This window comes from Entelurus aequoreus, linkage group LG23, assembly GCF_033978785.1.
Source record: "Entelurus aequoreus isolate RoL-2023_Sb linkage group LG23, RoL_Eaeq_v1.1, whole genome shotgun sequence".
NCBI lineage: Eukaryota > Metazoa > Chordata > Actinopteri > Syngnathiformes > Syngnathidae > Entelurus > Entelurus aequoreus.
This window is the reverse complement of record NC_084753.1, coordinates 17,041,124-17,068,820: the sequence shown is the minus strand read 5'-3', so window position 1 is coordinate 17,068,820 and position 27,697 is coordinate 17,041,124. Positions and strand designations below refer to the sequence as shown.

The window sequence follows — 27,697 nt, the reverse complement described above, 5'->3', positions numbered from 1 at the left end:
GTTTTACAGTAAAAAAAATAAAATACTAGCAGCTCAGTCAACATAATTTTACTACTAAATCTACAGTATTTTATTTTACACAGAATTACTATGCATTTAAAGTACTGCACCAATTTTATTTTTAAGGAAAAATTCTGGCAACTGATCTGCTTTTTTTGACAGTAAAACTTGAAGTTTTTACAGTGCATTACTGTAAATGGAAAAACGTTCTAACATTTAAATTTTGTCGACTGACCTGCCAGTTCTTTACTGTCAAATCTGCAGTCATTGCTTTTACTCAAACTTTATCACTATTCTTTTCACGATAAAATTCTGGCAACTGGGCTGCAAGTTTTTATCGTAAACTTTTACGGTGCATAAGTGTAAATGGGGGAAAAAAACAATACCACTTTTACGGTAGAATTCTAGCGACACACCTGCCAATTTTTTATTGTAAAAAATCTGCGGTCGTTTTTATATTTGCATTACTGTAAAAGGGGAAACGTTACCACTTTGAATTCTGCTGACTGAAGTGACAGTTTTTCTACCGTCAAACATGCGGTCTTTTTTTTGTTTTTTACAGTGAATTATTGTAAATGGAAAAAGATTAGCACTATACTTTTTACGGTAAAATTCTGGTGACCAAGCTGCCAGTTTTTACAGTAAAATTTACGGTCGTTTTTACAGTGCATTACTGTAAATGGCAAAACAGTACCAGTTTTATTTATGTATTATGTTATTGTTTACAGTAAAATTCTGGCAACTAAGCTGCAAGTTTTTTTTACTGTAAAATTGTATGGTAATTGTTTTTACAATGAATTACTGCAAATCACAAACCTGCACCACTTTCATTTTGGTAAAATTGTGGCAACAAAGCTGCTGTTTTTTTCCTACCGTTTCCACAGTCAAAACTGGTACCTCAGTTGACAGAATTGTTGTTTTTTTTTTAAATTTTTTTACAGTGCATTTCTTTTACAGTAACATTCTAGAGACTGAGCTGCCAATTTCTTTTACTATAAAAATCTACGGTCATTTTGACAGTGCATTACTGTAAATGGAAAAAGTGTACCAGTTTTATTTTTTTACAGTAAAATTCTGACAACTAAGCTGCAAGTTTATTTACTGTAAAATCTATAGTCATTACTTTTATAGAGCATTACTGTAAACGTTAAAACGGTACCACTTTATTACGGTAACATTCTGGCCACTGAGCTGCAAGGTTTACCCCCCTAAAATCTGCCGTTGGAAATACACTACTTTTTTTTGTTCGGCTATATTGTCAATCTAATGAAAATAAAAGATTAAGTGGATGTTTGAATGTATTTAAGTGGCATCTCAAATGCCATTAAAAAATAAATAAATTAATATATTTATTTTGCCATTTGACACAAAAATATAGAAAATGTAATTTACACATGCACTGTACATATATACATGACACATTAATATTCAGGCTACGAGGGATTCATTTATTACCCTATTGACTATTTTCGTTTTCTATCCAAGTGCTTGCATTTGATGTTTTGTTTCCAAGGGCTACTAATCTGCTGCTCTGTATTATCTGTACAGTGTTAATATGCCATCCACTCATATTCGTAAATATTAGACAGCTAAAGTCGTCTATTCCACGAGTGTTTTAGCATAATGACGCCCGACTAGAATTATGTCCCTGTGATGGATGTAATATTAAAAAGTTGCACTTTCATGTCATTGGATGATGTAATGTCAAACTGTGCCTTTGTGTGATTCATCTGTGGTAATTGTGCAGTTATGTGAAGGTCTATGCGTGACTATGTCAGCTGAATTATAATTTGTCATCTATAACATTGGCTCCGTCCTGATTTGTACACTTTAGGTGCTGTTTTTGCAAGTCATAATCACTTAATATGTCATAATATTAATAACAAGTGGAAGCTTTCACACAAATAAGACGTAAACACATATGTTTTATATACCATTGCAATTTATTAATCCACGCTTTTTAAATAAGATGTCATCATCAGTCTTAAAATTACTCGATTCATCGTCATTCACAGCCATTTTACTGAAATAATAATAAAAAATCTCTGAATATGTATAGATCTCAGGTAGTGCAGTTAGCAGCGAAGCACAGCGAAGGATTAGAACAATTAACGAGGAGCACGACAGCATGGAACTGCTTATAAAAGGCTTTGTGGAGGGGGGAAAAAAAAGTAGTTTTTTTTGTGTAAGTAGTTAGTTTACAGCTGGTCATGAAGAGAACTGTACAACAGACCAAAAGTAGAGCAGAAGGAGGGGAAAAGAAGACACTTCCAATTCTCGCTTGTGTGACCCGTGCTTCTTCAGGCATATTTCATTACTACCTCCTTTTGACAGCTGGCCTGGTTCCCTTGCTGCTGCTGCTACTGCCGCCCGCCTTGCTGGAACCCTTGGAGCCCGAGAAGAGCTTGGTCATGAGCTCCGACACGTCCGGAAGCTCGGGGTTGGGGTTCAGCATGTTCATGGACTGTTCCATTTCCTGGGAAAATATGGCAAAACAATGTACAAATATATGTTAATCCTAATTAACAGTAACAGATTGTTTTTTTTAAATATATATATATATATATATATATATATATATATATATATATATATATATATATATATATATATATATATATATATATATATATACACACATTTTATTTTTTTTCAAATATTTTTATTGAATTTTGCAGACAGTACAGTGTGATGGATCATGGCAACAGCAAGTTGAGGTATCTGCACATTTTACAATATGTAACATAATAAACCCCACCCCTTACAATACTCACCCATTTAACTCCAAGGTAATTGTCACCTAGTGCCCACAACAAATATAGACACACATGAATATATGCAAACTTAGATTCAATCTACATACACACATTTTTGGGCGTGTTTAAAGAAAATCATATCATAGCATGGTGACCACGCCCCCATCGCAACAGGTATCTTGGAAATCTAGGGCCAACCCTGTATTATGATTACATTACATTATAAACACTGTATAGTTTTTTTTCATTATAAACACTGTATAGTTTTTTCATCGGTTATTTCTTCAATTTAAGAGCATGATGTAGACAAATTCTCTGAGTCTGACTGCAAAAAGCCAAATATTTTTTTAAGTGAATTATTGCATATTGTTTCAATGTGTAGCACTGTGAGACAAGGATATGTTGATTGGCAGTCTAAAAGTAACATATCTTCCTTCACTTATTTTCGCAGTTTTATGCATTCATATGTATAATATATAAAAATCACGAATCGAAATGCAAATGCAATTTGAGAGAAAATTTGCAATTAGGTTTTTTCTCAAAATTGTGCAGCCCTATTAGTTACAAACAACTGTCTTTCAAACCGCCTTTTGATGACCTCTTTTGTTTTTGGAGAGATATTCTTAACTCTCCCGTTCTGGGTCTTCTGGCATGTGTGTGACAGGGTGAAAAGCTCTGCCTCGCTTAGGTAGATTTGGGTTGCATGTTGTAATCTCTAGTCTCTAAATAATGTGTCGCCAACTAATTCAATACACAGTGCTGTACGGTGCGACAAATTTAATCGCAAATGAGCCTAAGAATAAACCGTGCGACTTAAAAAACAAACAAACTGTCGCACATTTGAGAAAAGGAATTTCAACTCGTTTGCTCCTAAAAGAAATCCATCCAAATTTTATAAAACTAGAGTTACATTTTTGCCCATCTGTATAGCATTTTTGAAATGAATTCAAACAATGACCATTGAAAAATTGGACTGTGATTGACGCAGAAGTGTTTATCACTCGCGCTGAGAGCTGTGAGCCATAGCTAAATGTTTTTTTTTAAAGAGATTGGAGATTATATTTGACTTTTCTTATTATATTTCCACTGCTTTTTTTGTTATCTCAAAACACCTTGTAAATTGGGATCCTATTATGCACAACCTACTTTTCTTACTTGTTGGTACCTGCTTTTGTGTATTTGGGATCCCCATCAGTCCAAAAAATGTAAAAACAAGGTAGGGTGGTGGAGATATTTAGTTAAGTCAAGGAATATTTCCACTTCTGGATTAGTTTATAGGCCAAACTACCGTATTTTTCGGAGTACAAGATGCTCCGGAGTATAAGTCGCACCGGCTGAAAATGCATAATAAAGAAGCAAAAAAACATATAAGTCGCACTGGAGTATAAGTCGCATTTTTTTGGGAAATGTCTTTGATAAAACCCAACACCAAGAATAGACATTTGAAAGGCAATTTAAAATAAATAAAGAATAGTGAACAACAGGCTGAATAAGTGTACGTTATATGACGCATAAATAACCAACTGAGAACGTGCCTGGTATGTTAACGTAACATATTATGGTAAGAGTCATTCAAATAACTATAACATATAGAACATGCTATACTTTTACCAAACAATCTGTCACTTCTTATCTCTAAATCCCATGAAATCTTATACGTCTAGTCTCTTACGTGAATGAGCTAAATAATATTATTTGATATTTTACGGTCATGTGTTAATAATTTCACACATAAGTCGCTAATGATTATAAGTCGCACCCCCGGCCAAACTATGAAAAAAACTGCGACTTATAGTCCGAAAAATACGGTATATCGAGATAAAAGTTTTGGTCCATATCACCCAGCCCTACACTCGTGTTAGCGACCATGCTGGCACAGTTTAGGGATGTTCTCTTTGTTTGAGCATTACAGTAAGCCTTTCGAGGGCATTGTGTTTATATGTATGGGTGGACATGTGTATCTTGTCCACATTTAAGACATTTCATTTAGCTACAAAATGTTTTCTGTGCTACAAAAAAAAGTTTTTTTTTCATTTAGTAGCTCTGGTGCTACTAGTGAAAAAGCTAAGCGTACAGCACTGATACATGTATTTTTGTTCTAACAAGCCCTTTTTTGTGGGTTTTCTTACCTTTCTCATCTCTGGGTCGTTGGTGTTGACCACTTTGGGCAGCAGAACAATAATCAGCAGGGGCAGCACCATCATCATAACCTGCAAGTGCAACACAATCAGCACATTCTAACAGAATCAGGAAGACAGGACAAACTAGTAAATATGAATGTGTGACTTGGATGGTAAAAATGTATCTTCAGCAAAAAAACAAATATTGACACTTGACTAACAGTACAGTAGGGATGGGTGATATGGATGAAAATCTACTCTATATTTCATCACAATATATTATTTGGCATAACAATTACAATGTAACTGATTTCAAAGCAAATTACAAAGGCCCCTAATGTGGCTGCTGACGTTTGCAATAATATATTGTGTCAGTTCTGATAGTATTATTTTCTCAAAACACAAGATGGTGGTGTAACAGTAAGAAACACATATTTCAAATTATTTCCCACTATTAGCTCGGATTGAAATCATTTGGTTTTTGCCTTTTAAGTCGTCCTGTGCCCAGAGACTTATTTTCTGAGTTTGTACACAACAACAAAAATAAAAGAGATTGTGAGAGTAAAATAATCAGTCAGATCACTGTCGTATCGGCCATGTACAGTAATGTTACTGTCAACATCAATCAATCTGCCCACGAGGTGTGCACAGAAAAAAATGACAATTTTTTTTAAATAAGATTTTTTTGGTTTAATAAAAATTCATTTTTAAAAATACATTTTAGGCCACCCTGATGCAACCAGAAGGAGTTTTTTCTAACTTGTAACCTGTTTTGAAAAAGTGCCATTAGATCGAATTGTTAGGTGTCTAAAGAGCCAAGCCCCTATCTACCACCCACCGCTTTTTAAATTCAAGAGCTCTAGTTTAGCGGTTAGCATATTCTCCTAAGGTGTGTAGTGTAGCATGTTTAGCTATTCTTTGTCCTCCAGAAATATAGATGCTTGTAAAGAAAAATAGTTTATTTTCCACCATGGAGGCCAGGATTGCAAACATAAGGGAAGTTAGCCGCTGGCAAGAACGCTACATCGCATTCTTTCGCTGCTTTGTCACGGTCAAATTTGCGGGACACAGATGGAATGTGCCATCAACATGCATTGTTACGATATAATAATTGTATTAAAAGCTATATCAAGGTGTCCAAAGTTCGGACCGGGGGCCATTTGCGACCCGCAGCTAACTTTTAACGGCCCTAGGCACATTGTAAAAATACTATTATAAAAAAAAAAAAAAAGACATAAGAAGTGGAATAAAAGAGCAAACATGTTTGCTGTCAAGAAAAAACGTTAAATGTTGACTATGATAACACAAAGCCACAATGCAGGCTGTTTTCTTTTTCAAACTGTCAAAAAGTAACAATAAACCAAAGTCAATGTTGTTATTAATTATTGATCTATTCAAGGCTCCAATTACATCATATCAAATATTACACTTTTAAATTCTTTTTGGGGAACATTTTGGGTAATCCGTGTGTTTGCCATGTCAAAAGCTAGGTCTTCATTAAAAAATAGCATTAAACATTAAAAAAAAGAAAAGCATCGATCTGAAGTTCATGTCGAGATTCAAGCACTGAAAGTAAACTTATTCTTCCTAATTTAAACAGTGGGGCTCTTTTGGACCGCCAAGACCTATAGTGTATTTTTTTTTTTTTTTTTTAATCTGTCAATGACCTGCTCAGTGGCCTTGTGGTTAGAGTGTCCGCCCTGAGATCGGGAGGTTGTGAGTTCAAACCCCGGCCGAGTCATACCAAAGACTATAAAAATGGGACCCATTGGGGGTTAAATCATCAAAATGATTCCCAAGCGTGGCCACCGCTGCTGCTCACTGCTCCCCTCACCTCCCAGGGGGTGGAACAAGGAGGGGATGGGTGAAACGCAGAGAGTAATTTCACCACAGTGTGTGTGGTGGTACTTTAACTCTCAAAGAATAAAAATGAATCAAAATCAATGTTATGAATTATTGACCTATTCAAGGCTCCAATTACTTTAAATCCAATATTCCAATTTGAAATAATTTTGGGGGAAACATTGCATATTTTGGGCATAAAACAAATTAACAAACAAAAAAACCTGAAAATTAACTAAAACTTATAATCGAAGGATAAAGCTGAAATTGATCTAGAGAATTAAGCATTGAAAATAAAAACAATGTATGACTTATTTTTAACACTTTTATGAATTATTTTGGATCCCTGAGAAAAGCTCCAATTACTACATCAAATATTCCACTTTGAACTTTTTTGGGGGGAAATGTTGCATATTTTGTGTTTTTGCCATAACAAAACAGGGTTTTCTTTGACAAAAAATGCATAAAACTTTTTTTTTTTTTAAATCGCACTTTATATCAGAGAGATCTGAAGTTGATCCTCAGATTTAAGAAACAAAAGTAAAAAAATAGATGTATACAGTATGTATGAATTACTTTTACAACTTTTATGACTAAAAGCCTTACTGGTCCACATGATCTTTAAAATTTAACAAACTTTAAGGGAGCAAAAGGGGCTTAACATTTTTTATATATTGTATTGGTTTTTTAAATGGAAAAATATTAAAATGGCCCCTGCATCCTTTGATTTTTCTGTGTGGACACCCCTGGTCTATATCGTGCAACCCTACAGTACAGTAAATAATGTATTACAGTGACAGTTTGACCCCTGAACATATTAGCTCTAATTCTGATCCTTGGGAAGATCATGAAAATAGACATATTTCATTAACAACACAACACATTATGTCTATTTTGACTCATGACCACAGCTTTCTTTAGTTACCATTGGGTTCATGAGGAAGTCGGTCCAGCCCCAGGTCTCCCTCTTAATGAAGTAGCTGTGAAGACCACTGGCTCTAACTTGAAGAGGATACGGCTGCCGGATGACTTCTGAAGTCTTAATGTAGTTGACAAGACGAGCCCTGTTAAATAGCAAAAGTGTTACAAGCAGGAAAGCGACACAGAGGATTCAATTCAGTTGAAATGTAAGGAACTTAATAGAAAGTTGTACCTCATTTTGCCCTTGGATGTGATATCAACACGGACCGGCTCAAATCGGTATGCTGGAGCAACAATCTCGACAACGTAGGACCCGGAGGGGACGTCGTTTACAGCAAAACTTCCATCAGTTCTGCAACAGAAGAAAATAACAAGGCTCAGTACCACTCTTCCTGGCTAAATGTACCTTTAGATGTACCATCTTGTGTCATTCCAAGTTGTGCCTGCATTATTTCTGTGTGTCAATGGATGTTTGCCTAATAAAGTAACATAACTCAGAATTGGACCAACATTTTACGGATTGTTCCCCACGAGCCTCTAGTTCAGTGGTTCTTAACCTGGGTTCGATCGAACCCTAGGGGTTCGGTGAGTCAGGCTCAGGGGTTCGGCGGAGGTCAAGACACACCCGACTCATCGTGTAAATAAAAACTTCTCCCTATCGGCGTATTACGGATACGGCAACAGCAGAAGTCACACTGATTTGCATGTGTGTAATTTGTTGTGAGTTCATGCACTGTGTTGGTTTTGTTCTTTGAACAAGGTGATGTTCACGCACGGTTCATTTTGTGCACCAGTAAAAAAACTTGGTAACACTTTAGTATGGGGAACATATTCACCATTAATTAGTTGCTTATTAACATGTAAATTAGTAACATATTGGCTCTTAACTAGTAATTATTAAGTACTTATTAATGCCTTATTCGGCATGGCCTTATTATAACCCTAACCCTCTAACCCTGGCCCTAACCCTCAACCCTAACCAAATAACTCTAAATTAAGTCTTTGTTACTTAGAATATGTTCCCCTGGTGTCCAAAAAACTCTAAATTAAGTCTTTGTGACTCAGAATATGTTCCCCATACTAAAGTGTTAACAAAAACATATAGGTTGAATTTAAAGTCTCCCTACTAACCCACCAGTGCCTCCATGGAAATGCCCCCCTCTACCTCAAAGAGCTAGGAGACGGCGTGGCGAAGTTGGTAGAGTGGCCGTGCCAGCAATCGGAGGGTTGCTGGTTATTGGGGTTCAATCCCCACCTTCTACCATCCTAGTCACGTCCGTTGTGTCCTTGAGCAAGACACTTCACCCTTGCTCCTGGTGGGTGCTGGTTAGCGCCTTGCATGGCAGCTCCCGCCATCAGTGTGTGAATGTGTGTGTGAACGGGTGAATGTGGAAATAGTGTCAAAGCGTTTTGAGTACCTTGAAGGTAGAAAAGCGCTATACAGGTATAACCCATTTATCATTTATTTATAACTACTCACCCCTAAATCCTCCACACGACACCTCCTCCAACCTCCGAGCTACGAACAATGGGAGACCGGGCTTTCTGCTCCGCTGCTCCGAGTGGAACGCTCTCCCTGACCACCTGAGGGCACCACAGACTGCGGATGCTTTTAAAAAAGGCTTAAAAACCCTTATTTTTAAAAAAGCATACTAGTTTTAGCTATTTGTTCTAGTTTTTATTTTTATTAATTTTTTATTATCTTTTTATTTATATATTTATTTTTTCATTTTATTTTATTTTTTTAAAACACTGTAGCACTTTGAGGTTGTTTACTCAATGTAAAGTACTTTTTACAAATAAAATGTATTATTATTATTATATAACTTTGTCTTGAATTTGACATTTTTGAATTTTTTTTTTCACTAAAAAAGGGTTCGGTGAGTGCGCATATGAAACTGGTGGGGTTCGGTACCTCCAACAAGGTTAAGAACCACTGCTCTAGTTGGTTAGTTCACTAGCCTTCGATTTGAATATGAGCAATACGGACAGTCGATACCAGACTGATACTTTCTACATGAAATGTAATGATTATTGAATGACATCACAAGGGATGGGTACCGAATTCTGTACTTTTATTGGCAACGACCAAATTACGTCGGGACTACCGGGTATCGATTAACGTTGCAGACTAAACAGCGGCTCACGTAAACGATCACTCAAGCAGCACTCAGGGCGGACTCAGCCAAACTCTAAGTAATGTTGCAATTTTCAACACCAACAAAGCAGGTATGCTTGGTAGAAAACACTAATTGAGTGAGGTTTTACTCTTCCAAAATGCGCTAGCATGATGCTGATTGGATTAGCCAAAGATAAGTTACTATTAGCATTAGTAATTTAACATGGTGATTTTTAACACCTCCAAATTAGGTCATTGAAACTACAACAAAGATGAATCCTGCAATCAAACAGCTGGTGTGTAATAGGTACAATACTTACAGGGGGGTGAACAAGGGGATGGGTCAAATGAAGAGGACAAATTTTTTGAGGGTCTATGGGTTAATGGAGTCTAGAATTGAGAACTTTAAACAGTGTTTTGTGATCTGGACCTGGACTAATGTGGTCTACATGTTTAAAGATGTGTCTTTATTATACTTTGCAAAATAAATAAAGCATTTCACAACCCATAAATCAATCAAAGTATATTTATATAGCCCTTAATCACAATGCCTCGAAGGGCTGCACAAACCACAACATCCCCTGATCTGAAACCTACATCCGGGCAAAGAAAAACTCCAGAAGTCCATAGTGGGAAACAGTAAATTTGTTATGATTATTCTTTAAGCAGAATTTATATATATTTTTGTAACATTCCTGCTGTTTTTTGTCCTAATTTTGCATTACAACATTATTAAACGATCACAACATTTCAAGTATGGTATTTTCGGAATCGTGAGTTTCCCTTATTTGCAAATGTAAACGTTTAAAAGGTACAAACGCAACATTTTTGGAGACAGCTTATTAAAAAGAAAAAAAAACATAAGCACAAATACTATTAAAGCTTCCTAAACCATTAGTATATTTTTAGTCTACTTACCGTATTTTTCGGACTATAAGTCGCAGTTTTTTTCATAGTTTGGCCGGGGGTGCGACTTATACTCAGGAGCGACTTGTGTGTGAAATTATTAACACATTACCGTAAAATATCAAATAATATTATTTAGCTCATTCACGTAAGAGACTGGACGTATAAGATTTCATGGGATTTAGCGATTAGGAGTGACAGATTGTTTGGTAAACGTATAGCATGTTCTATATGTTATAGTTATTTGAATGACTCTTACCATAATATGTCACGTTAACATACCAGGCACGTTCTCAGTTGGTTATTTATGCCTCATATAACATACACTTATTCAGCCTGTTGTTCACTATTCTTTATTTTAAATTGCCTTTCAAATGTCTATTCTTGGTGTTGGGTTTTATCAAATAAATGTCCCCAAAAAATGCGACTTATACTCCAGTGCGACTTATATGTTTTTTTCCCTTCTTTATTATGCGACTTATACTCCGAAAAATACGGTAATACCTGCATTATCCTTTCCATCCTTATTACCCTTTCCATCATTTGAAACTGAGCTACTGTGTGGAACAATTTCCCTTGTGGGTCAATAAAGTGTGTCTAAGTCTAAGTAAGTGTAGGGAAAGTTAAAAGGAGAAAACCAGTAAATTGTGTAATTCATGTCATTGTGTCTCAACAACGTTAATGGGTAATTAGTTAATTAATCATAACATCATATTAATAAGACTATTATATATATATATGGATGTCCAATAATATCGGGCTGTCGATATTATCGGCCTATAAATGCTTTAAAATGTAATATCGGAAATTATCTGTATCGGTTTCATAATTATCGGTATCGGTTTCTAAAAGTAAAATGTATGACATTTTAAAACGCCGCTGTGTACACGGACGTAGGGAGAGGTACAGAGTGCCAATAAACCTTAAAGGTATTTCCTTTGCGTGCGTGCCGTCCGAGCATATTTGCCAACCCTCCCATTTTTAGCGCCTCTCCCGACAACCTCCCGACAGAGATTTTCTCCCGACAAACTCCCGGTATTCAGCCGGAGCTGGAGGCCACGCCCCCTCCAGCTCAATGCGGACCTGAGACTGAGTGGGGCAGCCTGTTCTCACGTCCGCTTTCCCACAATATAAACAGCTTGCCTGCCCAATGACGTCATAACATCTAGGGCTTTTAGAGAGTAGAGTGCACAACTGCGCAAACAACAAGGAGACGAAGCAGAAGAACGAGGAAATCACAGACATGGCGACGCCGTCGACGAGCAAGATGAAGAAATACGCTTGCAAGTTCCAAAACGAATGGAAACAAGAATTTCAGTTCATCCAGGACAGTTCGAAGGGGAAGGTGTATGTTGCCTGTAAATTTTGTAGAACAGACTTCTCCATTGAACACGGTGGCCGAAATGATATATTCATCATGAACGGAGAAGTTAAACAGGACAATACTGCCATCTAATGGATAGCCACCGGAATACTGAAATTCAAGTATTTATTTTTTTTCTATGTAAATAAAATATATATATATATATATATATATATATATATATATATATATATATATATATATATATATATATATATATATATATGTATGAAATACTCGAGTTGGTGAATTCTAGCTGTAAATAACCACGCCCCCCACCTCCCGATATTGGAGGTCTCAAGGTTGGCAAGTATGCGTCCGAGTCACATAATATCTACAGACATACTTGGTCAACAGCCATACAGGTCACACTGAGGGTGGCCGTATAAACAACTTTAACACTGTTACAAATATGCGCCACACTGTGAACCCACACCAAACAAGAATGACAAACACATTTCGGGAGAACATCCGCACCATAACACAACATAAACACAACAGAACAAATACCCAGAATCCCTTGCAGTACTAACTCTTCCGGGACGCTACAGTATAAACAATAAAGTACTTTATTGATTCCTTCAGGAGAGTTCCCTCAGGAAAATTTAAATTTCAGCAGCAGTGTACAGAATTGAGATCAAATTTAACATGTAAAAAGTAAATAATGGGGGTATAAATGGAAACAGAATAGAAAAATATTACAATAAGAATAAAAGCAACAATGAGAATAAAAATATAACACTAAAATAAGAATATAACAAGAGAAACTAGGCAGTAGTGACCATGTTATGAAAAAGTATTGCACTGTTATTGTTGTGAGGCATGTTAAAAAAAATAATGCACTTTGTGACTTCAATAATAAATATGGCAGTGCCATGTTGGCCTTTTTTTCCATAACTTGAGTTGATTTATTTTGGAAAACCTTGTTACATTGTTTAATGCATCCAGCGGGGCATCACAACAAAATTAGGCATAATAATGTGTTAATTACACGACTGTATATATCGGTATCGGTTGATATCGGTATCGGTAATTAAGAGTTGGACAATATCGGAATATCGGATATCGGTAAAAAAGCCATTATAGGACATCTTTAATTATATATTATATACAGTGTATTGTTTATATCTTTACTCATATATAACAATAGTGTCTGTTTGTTATTGTAGCATTAGCAATAGGTCACCACGACGTATATCACAGTATTATCCCATACAATAACACCTTGTATTTATCAATTTTAACATTTTGTACAACCGTTGACTGTGCAAACTGCTATTTACTCTTGCTCGGCGTTAGCTAGCATGCTAATGCTACGTCACTAAGCTAACTCCTTAGCGTGCGTGTAAAAAATGTTTTACCGGACAAAAACCCACGTGAAAAGACGTTTTACCTGACAAAACCCACGTAGTCTTCGCCGTCCACAAGAATCCGTGCCGTGGAGACCCAGTCTGGTGTTTTAACGCCAGGTACGATGGCCCTTCCTTCGATTTTAAACCGATCTCCTGCGGTCTGTGTCGATACACCTGCGCCCGGCCCGCTTTCCATGTCGGTGAAACATGAAGCGACGACGAACGTTGTCAGCACCACAAGCCAGAGCAGCGATATTCTCTCCATGTTGGACGCCGTTATTTATGAAATAAAAGACGCTTTGCGGGAGTAAGAGCGGCAACATAAAAATGGCAAGTACAGTAGTGGTCGAGAGATGCAGACTGCACACCGGAAGTGATGTGCAATTACGTCACTTCAAAGAGAGCTTTATTGATCTAAATTTGACGGATAAACGGAAGTGACGCTAACGGCCGCGTTTAAAACATGGCCACATCATTAGGGACACTTGCACTAAATAAGCAAAATCCTCATATGTGATGCTATGTGAGCATAGACATCTTATAAGTAGACGCAGCATTGGCTGCTGTGACGCGAGAAATTGGGCCGCCATCTTGAAGTGGTGATGAGGAGCCGGCGAGCAGCCTAAACTGACAGTTGACAGGTAGAAAACAAAGATGCCTGGGTTGGTGTTCAGCGTTTTCCTGCTCAAATGAGCGGACTGTTGAAAATAGGAATCGGGGGATTACTTTTCACAAGTAAGATTGAACATTAACGTACTATTGGTTGTATTTTGTGAAAAGAATATTACCACAGAGTTGAGAAGGAGCAAAGATCTTCAATATTTGTATGTGAAAATCACAAAGAAATCTTCTGGGGAAGGATGAAGTCCCTACAGGGGTTTGGTTTACTAACTTTCAGCCCCACCTAAAACAAAATTCACCAGCCGCCACTGATGTATGGTGATGCTTGCTCAAGCTTTTCATTTTATCAACTAACTGGAGTAATTGGGAAAGATGGAAACAAATAATTAATTATGGAACTACTAAATTATTAGTTTGTAAACCTCTAATAAGAAATTCTAGTTGGCAAAAAGGAACTAAAATAAATAGAAAAATATATAATTTTTATTTAATAAAGAAATCTTTGAAGGCTGCCTCATACAACACAAATGGAAAATGGGAGGACTTTTTTGACTGCCTGTTGCCATGGGATGCCATATTCAAACTAATCTATAAAACCACTATCGATGTGCAAAATCGTTATTTTCAAATTAAAATTATTTACAACTTCTTACCCACAGGGAAAATGTTAAAATTATGGAATATGACAGAGTCAGATGATTGCCGATTTTGTTGTCAGGAGCCTGAATCCACCCTGCATTTGTTTTGGTATTGTCATATTGTGTCTTTGTTTTGGGTGGAAGTTGAAAAAATGTGTTTAAGGATTGGTTTGTTTATGAAGCTTAATGTGGTTTCTGTTATTTTAGGAGAGTTCATTGACAATCATGATTTAGTCAATTTAATTATAGTACTCGGTAAAATGTTTATTTTTAAGGCCAAAAACAGATATTCACTTAGTATTACTTTCTTTAAAACATTTATTCAGTATTTTCTAACTTTAGAAAGTTACATGGTTGAAAACGATAATGATGCCAAAAAACATTTAAAAAAAGATGAGAAGTCCTCAAAGGCTTATTTTGAAAGTATAATTATGTTTATAGATTATATGATATCTGTTGTTGTGTTCCCTAATTTGAGTGACCTGGACATAATCTGGACTGTACATAAATGCTTATTTTGAAAATGTAATTTTGTTTATAAATTATATGCAATCTGTTGTGTTCCCTATTTTTTTTCTGTGTACATGAATGAAGGTGTGTGTTGCTGAGTCCGACTTGGACATTATCTGGACTGGGCCTGGTTTAAAAAACCCTTTAAACAAATCTAATTTCATTGACAACCTGGTCTGTTGAAGATAAGGCCCTTTTTTTTTTTAAAATAAAATAAAATATGATAAATAAATAAAAAACATTTTCTTGGATAAAAAAGAAAGTAAAACAATATAAAAATAATTACATAAAAAATAGTAATTAATGAAAATGTTAGTGGACCAGCAGCCTATACAATCATGTGTGCTTCAGGGACTGTGTCCCTTGCAGATGTGTTGTCTATGTTGTGGGAACCAGAATATTGGTAGCAGAAAGAAATAACCCCTTTGGTGACCCCTGCTTTAATCACTCTAAAAATATAGCAGCACAATCCATCATTTTACCAGCACAAAGACATGAGATAATTTTTTGTTGTTTTGAACACAAATTAAGACTGTTCTGGACGAAAACTCAGCGATCTGGTTCGTCACTTTTAGGGACGTTATTTTTTTTAAATAACAAAAGTATGGCAGCACAATCGATAATATCCACTGTGCAAACCAGCACAAACAAACCAAACTATTTTTGTCGTTGTTTGGAACACAAATTAGACTGTTTTGGTCGAAAACATAGAATTCCGGTTGGCTAGTGTAGTCACTTCAGGAAACGTCAACGTTAATCATTCTAAAACCATAGCAGCACAAACAATAATTTTAAATAGCACAAACGAATTAGACTATTTTGGTTTAATTTGAAAAAATGCTGGGGCTGGCTAAACAAAGTCATATTTAATACCTCAGTATAGACACATCAGTAAGCATTTGACGATGACGTAAAATAGTTGAAAAGTTGACATTTTTATCTCTTTATCAGAGGTTGAGTCTCGGGGGCAGCAGCCTAAGCGTACGTAGAAGGCCAGACTTCCCTCTCCCCAGCCACTTCATCTTCCTCTTCCCGGGAGATCTAAGGCGTTCCCAGGCCAGCTGGGGGACATAGTCCCCCCCAACCATACTTGCCAACCCTCCCGATTTTCCCGGGAGACTCCCGAATTTCAGTGCCCCTCCCGAAAATCTCCCGGGGCAACCATTCTCCCGAATTTCTACCCGGACAACAATATTGGGGGCGTGCCTTAAAGGCACTGCCTTTAGCGTCCTCTACAACCTGTCGTCACGTCCGCTTTTCCTCCATTCAAACAGCGTGCCGGACCTTTTATATAATATATGCAGCTTTTACACTCACATAAGCGAATTCAAGGCATACTTGATCAACAGCCATACAGGTCACACTGAGGGTAGCCGTATAAACAACTTTAACACTGTTACAAATATGCGCAACACTGTGAACCCACACCAAACAAGAATGAAAAACACATTTCGGGATAACATCCGCATCGTAACACAACATAAACACAACAGAACAAATACCCAGAACCCCTTGCAGCACTAACTCTTCCGGGACGCTACAATATACACACCCCTGCAACCACCAAACCCCGCCCCCCCGCATCTCCCAAATTCAGAGGTCTCAAGGTTGGCAAGTATGCCCCCAACGTATCCTGGGTCTTACTTTTGGCCTCCTGCTGGTCGGACTTGCCCCGCCACCCGACGAAGGAAACTCATTTTGGCCGCTTGTACCCGTGATCTTGTCCTATCGGTCATAACCCAAATCTCATGACCGTAGATGAGGATAGGAACGTAGATCGACCGACTCTCAAACTGTGTTAGAAAAAATTGCACGTCAAAAATATTCAAACATTTTGAAATGCAGTTTTTTCCCCAATTGGAAAAACTGGGTCGGGTGGTTTGTGTTATCTTTGGTGTTGCCATTTGTAAGCATTTGACAACGACATTATTGAATAGTTGTGGCGAAATTAAGCACTAATGTAATCATAATATATAATAACGCAAATAACCCTTTCAAACACAATAAACATTTTTCATTGCTGTAGTATTTTTAACCATTGTAATTGTAAGGTCAAACATCAAAATAAATTGGACTCTCAATATTTGTTAGCAAAAAATGCACTTCAAAAATATTGAACATTTTACAATGCCGTTTATGACCCAAGTTGGAAATACTGGATTGTGTGGTTTGTTTAGTTGCCAATGCCATCATACATATTCCCACATTGGGTCGGGACATTTGGCTTTATAATAACCTTTTTTTCCTCCTAACGTTTGTTACCTGGCAGTGCTTCTCACTAGTGACTCACGACGAGCGTGGTGAAGTCTGTGTATTCTGTGTGTGTAAGCTAGCGGTCCCGCCTGCTCATAACAAAACAAAGATTGTGGATGACTGACAAGAGGCTTCACTTTAATTTATTTCTGTCAAATTGTGCACAGGTGCTTCGAGCCGTGCAGAGTGAGCCCTCATGTATTCATTTTGAAAACCAGAGATGAAAAAAAGAAACACTGACGGCGGACATAGTAGTTTATCCAAGTTATCAAGTTAGCTTTCATTTAACGTTCAATTCATTGACTTATTGACTATAAGGCCTCTTGACATCACATTTAAAGCCATTCAAGGCCTTAATTTTCCCAGAAACCATTTAATGACTTTAAAGGCTTTTTAATTTAAGCGGAAACTTTGTCACATTTAGTGTAGATTGAACTAAGAGAAATCATTTAACAATTCAACTTTTATCAAATTTATTTAAATGATTAAAAGAATAACTTGTTTTTACATGACCGAGTCAAAATGACACACACGGAGACACAATATGCGCACAAATAACTTAAGACTGATGCTAATTCAAGTTCCTGATTCCACAGAATGCAGGCTTAAAAACATCCAAACAGCGGGCCATTCATGACATCCACAGCTGCACTGCATTCCGTGGCGACGAGCGGTGTAGTGAGAGACAACGTGCTTGGCACTACATAGGGCGACACACATCCGGTCTCGCGGTCGTCCGTGACACGCCCCCTTTTTCCTGAGACGGCCCACTTCAATGTGAAGCGGTCACTTTGCTGCGCTTCTCCTGCAGAAACGTGCTCAGCCCACTCACGCGTCTCCCGCTCCTACACGCAAAGTTGTTTCTTTTTAAGTGTCAGGTGTCAGTTGAGAGGTCCGAGTAGCCAAACATGGTCCGGTCCATATCTCGGATGCCATCGTCCGTACAAAAACACAGCCGAGATCCGGCAGTAGTGGTCACTTCCTCAGCGGTGCCGCAGTGACACGGTCAGCGCAGCTGCAGGACATAAACCTCGACGCCCTGCAATGTGGAGACACGTCAGCATTAGCTCAGTTCAGTCACTTCAACTGACAATGTATTTTCAGTATAATACGACAAAATGACCAAAAAAACCCCCCCAACAATGTGATCCTGGTTAATAGGTGGAGCTTTACCAGGATACACGTGCACACCCTAAATCAACAGGATGTGGGCGGGTTTAACATATTTATTTAGGACAAGATAAATAAGTGAGCAAGTGTTAACAATAACACCAGACCTTTGAGGAGTGCACACATTCACCAAGACTCAAATTGAGCATCTAAATAAGATTAACAGCTTGTACTTAGTCTGATTATTGCCAGTTAACATCTTACTCAACAGCAAAGAGCAGCAGACATCCTTCTTCTGAAGTGTGACTAAAGGGGGAAGCTGTACACAACTAAATGGCGAGTAAAACAATATATTTATTATAAGGAGAGTTATACATCATATTGTATGCCAGCGCTGCCAACATTTGGTTTGCAATCCGGTTGCTCTCCTTCCATGCAATTTTAGTAACGGTTGCATTAATGTTTGAGGTAAAGTTCTGTGCGGTTTGGATCACTATTTCAGAACATTGTCATTTTCAATAAAATATAGTCAAATATAATGACATCTCACCTTTGCTAAATCTCCAGTAGAACCTGGAACCAGACAAAGCCTGGCTCCGTCCTTCCACAAGTCCTTTAGCCGTTGCTTCAAGACTTCAATGTTCCTGCAGTAGAAAAAAAGACAAATTAGTCCCAGGATGTGTTGATTTGTTGTTTTGCTTTTACAAAGAACCCCTGATCTACTTAAGTGGCAGTCTTATCTAGCATGACCAGCTGTTGCACTACAAAGCACATTAGCAATGGTTCACACTACACTGGGTTTTTGCAATATCAGCATATTGCTATGATGATATATTTCCTTTGTGCATTCAAAAGTAGTAGTGTTTGTTTCAGTAGCAAAATGCCAAGTTACTGGAAACACTGCATGCTCCTGTGTCCTGCACCACTTGTTGCATATAAAAACACTCATTTGTAGTAATGCATATGACTAAAATGTTAAAACATTATGTGGTGTTCAAATACAATAAGTGTGATTATCTTTACTATTACTGCCACTTCATTTTACACACTATGGTATTTTTACCAAGTATTTTTTTTAATTACCACAGAAATACCTGACTGTGGCCTTAATACTGAGACAATATTGTACTGTGAGATTTTGATATCGTTACATCCCTGTATTTAGAGTACATTTTATTTTTCAAGATTTCTACAGGTGTCAGCGAATCTAATTTGATGTTTTTAATGCCATTTTTATTGCCACCTAAAATATGTTTGTAGGGGTTGGGTGGATGGGGGTTGGTGGTAGCTGGGGGTGTATAATGTAGCCCGGAAGAGTTAGGGAGCATGGGATTCTGGGTATTTGTTCTGTTGTGTTTATGTTGTGTTACGGTGCGAATGTTCTCCCGAAATGTGTTTGTCATTCTGGTTTGGTGTGGATTCACAGTGTGGCGCATATTAGTAACAGTTTTAAAGTTGTTTTATACGGTCACCTTCAGTGTGAACTGTATGGCTGTTGAGTAAGTATTCCTTGCAGTCACTAGCGCGTAAAGTGTAGAGCCTGCATACAACATGTGAGTGGGCCAGCACGTAGATAGTGTAAAATCGGACGCTAAAGGCACTGCCATCACGGCACGCCCTTAATATTGTTGTTTGGGTGAAAATCAGCAGACATCCGATAGAATAGTTGCCCTGAATTTCGGGAGTCTCCCAGAAAAATCGTGAGGGTTGGCAAGTATGACGCTGTCAAACGGCATTCATATAAAACCCGTGGGCCGCACTAACATTAAATTTACATATTAAGGTGCGGGCCGCAAAATAACGTCTCGCGGGCCGTGTCTGGTTTATACATAGCACAAAGCAAAAAAAAAACTTTGTATGCAGTGTTATTTCATTTTAAATTTCAAAAGAGTTTTGTGGCTCCCTATGTTTTCTTGAATTTGTGAAACGGGTCAAAATGGCTCTTTGAGTGGTAAAGGTTGCGGACCCCTGATCTAGTGAATTAGAATTGGCTCGCTTAGGACTGTTTAATCTGAGAATTGATTTTTATTCATTTATTTTTTTGCTCCGACTTCGTGCACTGGCCATGGACAATAGCCAATAAAACCTTCTGCCTCTCAATCATCACACTGTATCTTCAATCAAAATCATTATAGCCAGAAGTCTATTTTTTATTTTATCTCTTTAAAACATCCTTTAAAAATCCTCTGAAAGTATGATAAAAGAATAACATTTTTATGGAATAATAAATGAACATCATACTAGGAATGCAAATGATGCAAGTGTTTGGAAAAATACATGTCACAGAAAGATATTTGAACAGATCCCAATAAGCCTTAAAAATAAACAGTCAGTTTGAAATTTTAAATAGCTTGTATTTTATACCTTCTCAGTTGTTTTAAATGGGTACAGTAGATAGCAAGTTATATATAAAGTGTCAGGCAGCTAAAGGAACTCTAATTTACTGTGGGAATGTCAGAAAATAAGAGTTGTGGTCTGTTATGAGAATTGCCTTGGTTGTCCATCCGAGGCCACCGTAGGTCACGTGAGATGCCTGCGTCGCCAGAATTGCTAACGTTAGCCAAGGTAGCTTGTGTGTGTGTTGAACTGGTGACTGAAATTAAAGGAGTCGTGTATGAAACAAGCTCAGCTTCCTCATTAAGTTGACATGGTGTAAGAGTTAAGGACTACACGCCAACAGTGACTAAAGGATGGCAAAGTTTGGGCTCCAAGCCATTTGATTTTACTGTCCAGCGGGGTGTTCGCTACGGAGGCAGCGTTTTAAACGCTTTTGGAACTCAGAAGACCTCTTGTACCCAGTTTGAAAGCCAGAGACGAAGAAAAGAAAGACAGATGTAGCAATTTATCGATGACCGCAACATTCTTAAATTACCTTTCATTTACCGTTTGATGAATTGATGTATTGACTATCGGCCAAATCCTACAATTGTATTACCTTTTTTATGCCTCTGGACATAGCACTCAATGAAGGAACTCTCCTGAAGGAATCAATAAAGTACTATCCATCTGTCTAATGCTTCTTAATGCCATTTAAGGCCTTCAATTTCGCAAAATCCATTAAATGACTTAATACTTTTTAATGCCCGGCGGAAACCCTGTTATTTTAAATATTGGTTTCTACAGTAGCCTCTAAGATTGATTTAAATGAAATGCGAATAACAAATAAAATCTTTTTTTTTTTTGGACCTTGTGGCATCCTACTTTGTTGAGCAGTCCGTAAACGCACCATAAAAACACCTCTGTCTCGCATTTCTCTGAGTATAGAACGATCACTCTGTTCTAAGAAAAAGACTAAGCACAGCTTGTATATTCAATGTACACCATTGAATATCATAGTTGCTCACATAGTAATGTGTTTATACAAGTTTACATTGGGGTATGTTGTTTCTTCATTGGGAAAGATGTTAATGTCTCTTGTTTTAAGGGATGGGTACCGTTCAGATTTTAACCAATACGGTACCAATTCCCGGTACCTGGGAATCCATACCAGTACTCAACGGTACCAGTTTTCAGTACTTTTGTGTGTTAATTTTTTTTTTTGATAATAAAATCCCATTTTTATTTCAGCATTTAAAAATGAGCTGATTATGATAACTGCTCTCTGGTTGTTATATCTTGCTTTATTATCACATTCCTGAGTCTCAATTACAAGTCCAAGACGTTAGATGGCAGTAGTGTAGTGTGTTAGCTAGTTCAATCTTTACTGTCTAGTCTTTTGTTGCGCCCTAAAAAGTGTTAATACTAGAGATGTCCGATAATGGCTTTTTTGCAGATATCCGATATTCTCCAACTCTTAATTACCGATTCCGATATCAACCGATACCGATATATACAGTCGTGGAATTAACACATTATTATGCCTAATTTTGTTGTGATGCCCCGCTGGTTGCATTAAACAATGTAACTTTACCATGAATTGATTAACGTGGACCCCGACTTAAACAAGTTGAAAAACGTATTCGGGTGTTACCATTTAGTGGTTAATTGTACGGAATATGTACTGTACTGTGCAATCTACTAATACAAGTTTCAATCAATCAATCAAAAAAAAGGTTTTCCAAAATAAGAGAACAACTTCAACTCCAGTTATGGAAAAAAGTGCCAACCTGGCACTGCCATATTTATTATTGAAGTCACAAAGTGCATTATTTTTTTTAACATGCCTCAAAACAGCTTGGAATTTGGGACATGCTCTCCCTGAGATAATCCTAATACCCATTACAACTATGGGAAATACTATACTTTGACTTTCACTAAGTGCATTATTTTTATTTTTTTTTAAACATGCCTCAAAACAACAGCTACAAAAACAATGAAGGCACACAGCTTCAGTCCAGAGTATACTAGAACATACTTGCCAACCTTGAGACCTCCGAATTCGGGAGATGGAGAAGGGGCGCGGGGTTTGGTGGTAGCAGGGGTGTGTATATTGTAGCGTCCCGGAAGAGTTAGTGCTGCACGGTGTTTTGGGTATTTGTTCTGTTGTGTTTATGTTGTGTTACGGTGCGGATGTTCTCCCGAAATGTGTTTGTCATTCTTATTTGGTGTGGCGCATATTTGTAACAGTGTTAAAGTTGTTTATACAGCTACCCTCAGCGTGACCTGTATGGCTGTTGATCAAGTATGCCTTGCATTCACTTATGTTTGTGTAAAAGCCGCATATATTATGTGACTGGGCCGGCACGCTGTTTGTATGGAGGAAAAGCGGACGTGACGACAGGTTGTAGAGGACGCTAAAGGCAGTGCCTTTAAGCTTCCAATATTGTTGACCGTGTGGAAATCGGGAGAAAGTCGGGAGAATGGTTGCCCCGGGAGATTTTCGGGAGGGGCACTGAAATTCGGGAGTCTCCCGGGAAAATCGGGAGGGTTGGCATGTATGTCCTACGTCCGTGTTTTACCGGATATGTACCGCTCCGGATATGTACCGCTCCGTACAGCGGCGTTTTAAAAAGTCATTAATTTTACTTCTTGAAACAGATACCGATCATTTCCGATATTACATTTTAAAGCATTTATCGACATCTCTAGTTAATACAGTAAGTATTTTACTTGTACTATTGTACAAGGTATTTGATTGTATTGTGCATCTTAGTTGTAGTTGGATTTGGAAGTGTTGAAATTGCCATGTCAAATCGCTAATGCTGATCAGTAGCATGTACATAGCGACAAGCTAGCGCATTTTTGGAAATGTGGAGCCTTATCTTACTTATGTAGGAGCATTTTTTGACTCAATTGCTTTTTTGGCATTGAAAATTAAACGATTACCTACAGCAGTGGTTCTTAACCTTGTTGGAGGTACCGAAACCCACCAGTTTCATATGCACATTCACCGAACCCTTCTTTAGTGAAAAATAAAAAATTTTAATTTTTTTTTTCAAATTCAAGACAAAGTTATATGTTTTTTTTTACTAGTGCACAAAATGAACCGTGCATGAACATCACCTTGTTCGAAGAACAAAACCAACACAGTGCATGAACTCATTACAAATTACACACTTGCAAATCAGATGGAAAATTAGAGGGAACATTGTTTGGGGGTATCCATAATACTTAGACTTCCTTTTTATTGTCATTCAAATTTTAACTTTACAGTACAGATACGCCGATCGGGAGAAGTTTTTATTTACACGATTGATTGATTGATTGAATGAAAATGTTATTAGTAGATTGCACAGTATTGCACATATTCCGTACAATTGACCACTAAATTGTAACACCCGAATAAGTTTTTCAACTTGTTTAATTAAGTCGGGGTCCATGTTAATCAATTCATGAGTCTGGTGTGTCTTGACCGCTGCGGCAGAGGGTCTGCCGAACCCCAGAGGCCGACTCACCGAACCCCTAAGGTTCGATCAAACCCAGGTTAAGAACCACTGACCTGGAGGGACAAGCGGTAGAAAATGGATGGATGAATGGATGGATAGTTTGGCCTAGTCCACTCTCAGTGCTACTGGAGTGATCCCCAAGTGCTTACATGCAAGGAGCACGGTTGGATTTTACGTGAATCGGTGCCCGGTAGAACCAGTGGGATTTGCTGGGTACAAAAAAGTACCAGATTCGGTACCTATCCCTACTTGTTTGTTTGTAAGCATTTTAACGAGCGAGCTGGCCCCAGTCAGTCCCTGAGTTTGTCAAAGTGTAGTTATGCTTTTTTGATCATTTTAATTTAAAATGGTAATACTGTCTGGATTTTTTTTTTCCATCCCTAACCCACACTAATGTACTTGATCTCATGAAATAGCACAACCTTTCATTGTTACTTCCTTTTTTTTTTTTGTTACTTCTGCTACTTTTGTCATTTAAAATATGGATTTCATGTATAGTATACAAAATTATTTATGTTGTTTACACTATTATTATAAAAAAATATTTAAGCATGGAGTGCAAAAAAACAGTTGAAAAAAGTATTATACGCCCTTTTAGAGCGTGCATGTGTCATTCTGAACATAAAAGTGCGTACAGTGAGGCAAAGGAGAAGCAGCAGAACTACAGTTGATGAATAGTAATAGTGGATTAATGCCATATATGGTATTCTGTGTTAAAAAATAACAACAATGTACTCTAAACAGAGTCACAAAATTGGAATTAAATCCAAAACCTAGACACGAATGACAACATGCACTTCCCACCTGTTGTCCAAACTGTCCCGCAGTCTTTTCTCTGTCTTTGAAAGTTCTGGCCACCATTTCTTGATGACAGACTGAACCCAGTGTAAACCTGCAATTAGGTGCCTACGGAAGCAAGCATCCAAGCAAGGTAGAGAAAAAACAAAAATGTCAGGCATGAAAAGTCAATGCTTTCAGGCTGAATCACCAAGTTTTACTGGTTGATAATTCCTTATCAGTCAAACAGCACACCACTTACACAGATATGCAACAACACTTACTCTTCATAATTACTGGAAAGAACCACTTTTACTTGGGGTATGAGGTCAACGCAGCAACCAAGTGAAAAGCATGGTGCTTCTGTTTGAAGGCTACAGCAAGCAAAAAAGAAGAACAGTTAGCAAATCAACAGCAAACAATATAAATGAACAACTTAAGCTTATGTTATATACTGTATGTATATATATATATATATATATATATATATATATATATATATATATATATATATATATATATATATATATATATATATATAACTTTAACATATATATATATATAATGTGTTAAAAGTTTTATATATATATATATATATATATATATATATATATATATATATATATATATATATATATATATATATATATATATATATATATATATATATATATAGTCGTGGTGTCTTGAGTTTCCAATAATTTCTACAACTTATTTTTTTGTGATGGAGTGATTGGAGCAAATACTTGTAGTTTGGTTCTTTTATGAATTTATTATGGGTCTACTGAAAATGTGAGCAAATCTGCTGGGTCAGAAGTATACATACAGCAATGTTAATATTTGGTTACATCTCTGTTGGCAAGTTTCACTGCAATAAGGCACTTTTGGTAGCCATCCACAAGTTTCTGGCAAGCTTCTGGTTGAATTTTTTACCACTTCTCTTGACAAAATTGGTGCAGTTCAGCTAAATTTGTTGGTTTTCTGATATGGACTTGTTTCTTGAGCATTGTCCACATGTTCTCAATGGGGTCTAAGTCAGGACTTTGGGAAGGCCATTCTAAAACCTTAATTCTAGCCATATTTAGCCATTCCTAGGGTTGGGTATCGTTTGAATTCGAACGATTCCAATTCCGATTCCTTGTTTCGATTCCTGGCGATTCTCGATTCAGATTCTTTTAAGAGGCAGGGTCAAAAAAAAGTTTAGGATATTTTAAATGAGCTAGCTAACCTACAGTCTTTCTGAATGAAATAGTCTGACATTCTCCATCAATTTTAATTCTATTAACTTTTTATGAACTTTACTATAAATTCCTCACAGGGCTGTTTTCAACTAGAATATAAATATCAAATCTATGAACTTGAATATAAATATTATAAATTATGAATACATTTTCTCAGGGGTACACTTTCCTCAAGAGAGCTTTATTTTTGAAAACCTCATGAAAACACATTTACACATAAGTGTATGATGCTGCAGGAAACCTCATGAAAACACATTTACACATAAGTGTATGATGCTGCAGGAAACCTCATGAAAACACCTTTACACATAAGTGTATGATGCTGCAGGAAACCTCATGAAAACACATTTACACACACAAGTGTATGATGCTGCAGGTACTTAAAAATGTTACCGCGCTCCCACTGATGAGCTAACCTGGTGCAGAAAAGCAAATAAACAATAAGAAACAACTTGCAAAACCCAGTCCAGATTAGCAGCAGGTACAGTATAAAATCAGGGACAGTTCTTGTTTAGGAAAATGACCATATCCGCCTTTTTAGACAGGATGCATGAGCGTTCTGGACAGATAGTGTCTCCTGCTGCGGAAAATACACGTTCGCTGGGTGTGGAAGAAGCTTGAACGCATAAATAGGAGAAAGCGAGATCTGACAGCAAAGGATAAGTCTTTTGTTGGTTCCACCGGACCACCACCATGCAGCAGGGTCGTCAGACATAAGTATCGGTGGAACGTCCTGGTACATCTGCAGCTCTCTATCCACTCGTTTCTTGATGGACATGGAGCTCTTTTATGTCGCGGTTATTTAAATTTTTTTTTGTAAAGTAAAGCCACACTTTCGACCGCCGACGCCCGCTATCCATGCTTTAGCTTGACTGACTCGCTCGGCTATGCTAACACTTCCGGCAGTGGGCGCTTCTTCGTTGGTGTTCAGCGGCTTCTTCTTCCGGTTCGGCGGACATATTTTTTTCCGGTCGGCGGACTGGGTATCGAAAATAGGAATCGAAATTTAAACTTTTGAACGATTCCGGGAGAATCGGAAAGTTAGTCCCGGTTCCAATCGATACTCGATACCCAACCCTAGCCATTCCTTTACCACTTTTGACATTTGTTTGGGGTCATTGTCCTGTTGGAACACCCAACTTCGCCCAAGACCCAACCTCCGGGCTGATGATTTTAGGTTGTCCTGAAGAATTTGGAGGTAATCCTCCTTTTTCATTGTCCCATTTACTCTCTGTAAAGCAACAGTTCCATTGGCAGCAAAACAGGCCCAGAGCATAACACTACCACCACCATGCTTGACGGTGGGAATGGTGTTCCTGGGATTAAAGGCCTCACCTTTTCTC

The 27,697-nt window shown here is 37.5% G+C and overlaps 2 protein-coding genes across 4 annotated transcripts in view; both read right to left on the bottom strand.

The window, feature by feature from the left end:
• Window positions 1-1,924: 1,924 nt before the first annotated feature.
• emc7b (ER membrane protein complex subunit 7b) lies at window positions 1,925-13,772 on the bottom strand. Its single transcript, XM_062034346.1, has 5 exons — window positions 13,421-13,772; window positions 7,872-7,991; window positions 7,644-7,782; window positions 4,886-4,966; window positions 1,925-2,476 (listed from the first exon to the last, which is right to left on the bottom strand). Exons 1-5 carry the CDS (start codon window positions 13,642-13,644, stop codon window positions 2,318-2,320), a joined length of 723 nt encoding a protein of 240 aa, XP_061890330.1. The 5' UTR covers window positions 13,645-13,772; the 3' UTR covers window positions 1,925-2,317.
• Window positions 13,773-17,542: 3,770 nt separating this feature from the next.
• The window catches only part of katnbl1 (katanin p80 subunit B-like 1), a 37,080-nt gene continuing 26,925 nt past the window's right edge, over window positions 17,543-27,697 (bottom strand). For all 3 annotated transcript variants that reach the window (XM_062034345.1, XM_062034343.1, XM_062034344.1), the window contains exons 7-10: window positions 25,398-25,487; window positions 25,141-25,242; window positions 19,062-19,155; window positions 17,543-18,440 (exon numbers count right to left, since the gene is read on the bottom strand). In XM_062034345.1, the coding sequence (XP_061890329.1) occupies window positions 18,408-18,440; window positions 19,062-19,155; window positions 25,141-25,242; window positions 25,398-25,487 (319 nt within the window). In that variant the 3' untranslated portion in view covers window positions 17,543-18,407. The remainder of the gene's footprint in view (window positions 18,441-19,061; window positions 19,156-25,140; window positions 25,243-25,397; window positions 25,488-27,697) is intronic.

Coding starts and splice junctions, on each gene's coding strand:
- emc7b (XM_062034346.1), bottom strand. CDS start 13,644: ATGGAGAGAATATCGCTGCTCTGGCTTGTGGTGCTGACAACGTTCGTC. Junction 7,992..13,420: donor GACTACGTGGGTTTTGTCAG/GTAAAACGTCTT, acceptor CTTCTGTTGCAG/AACTGATGGAAGTTTTGCTG. Junction 2,477..4,885: donor ACGACCCAGAGATGAGAAAG/GTAAGAAAACCC, acceptor ATATTTTCCCAG/GAAATGGAACAGTCCATGAA.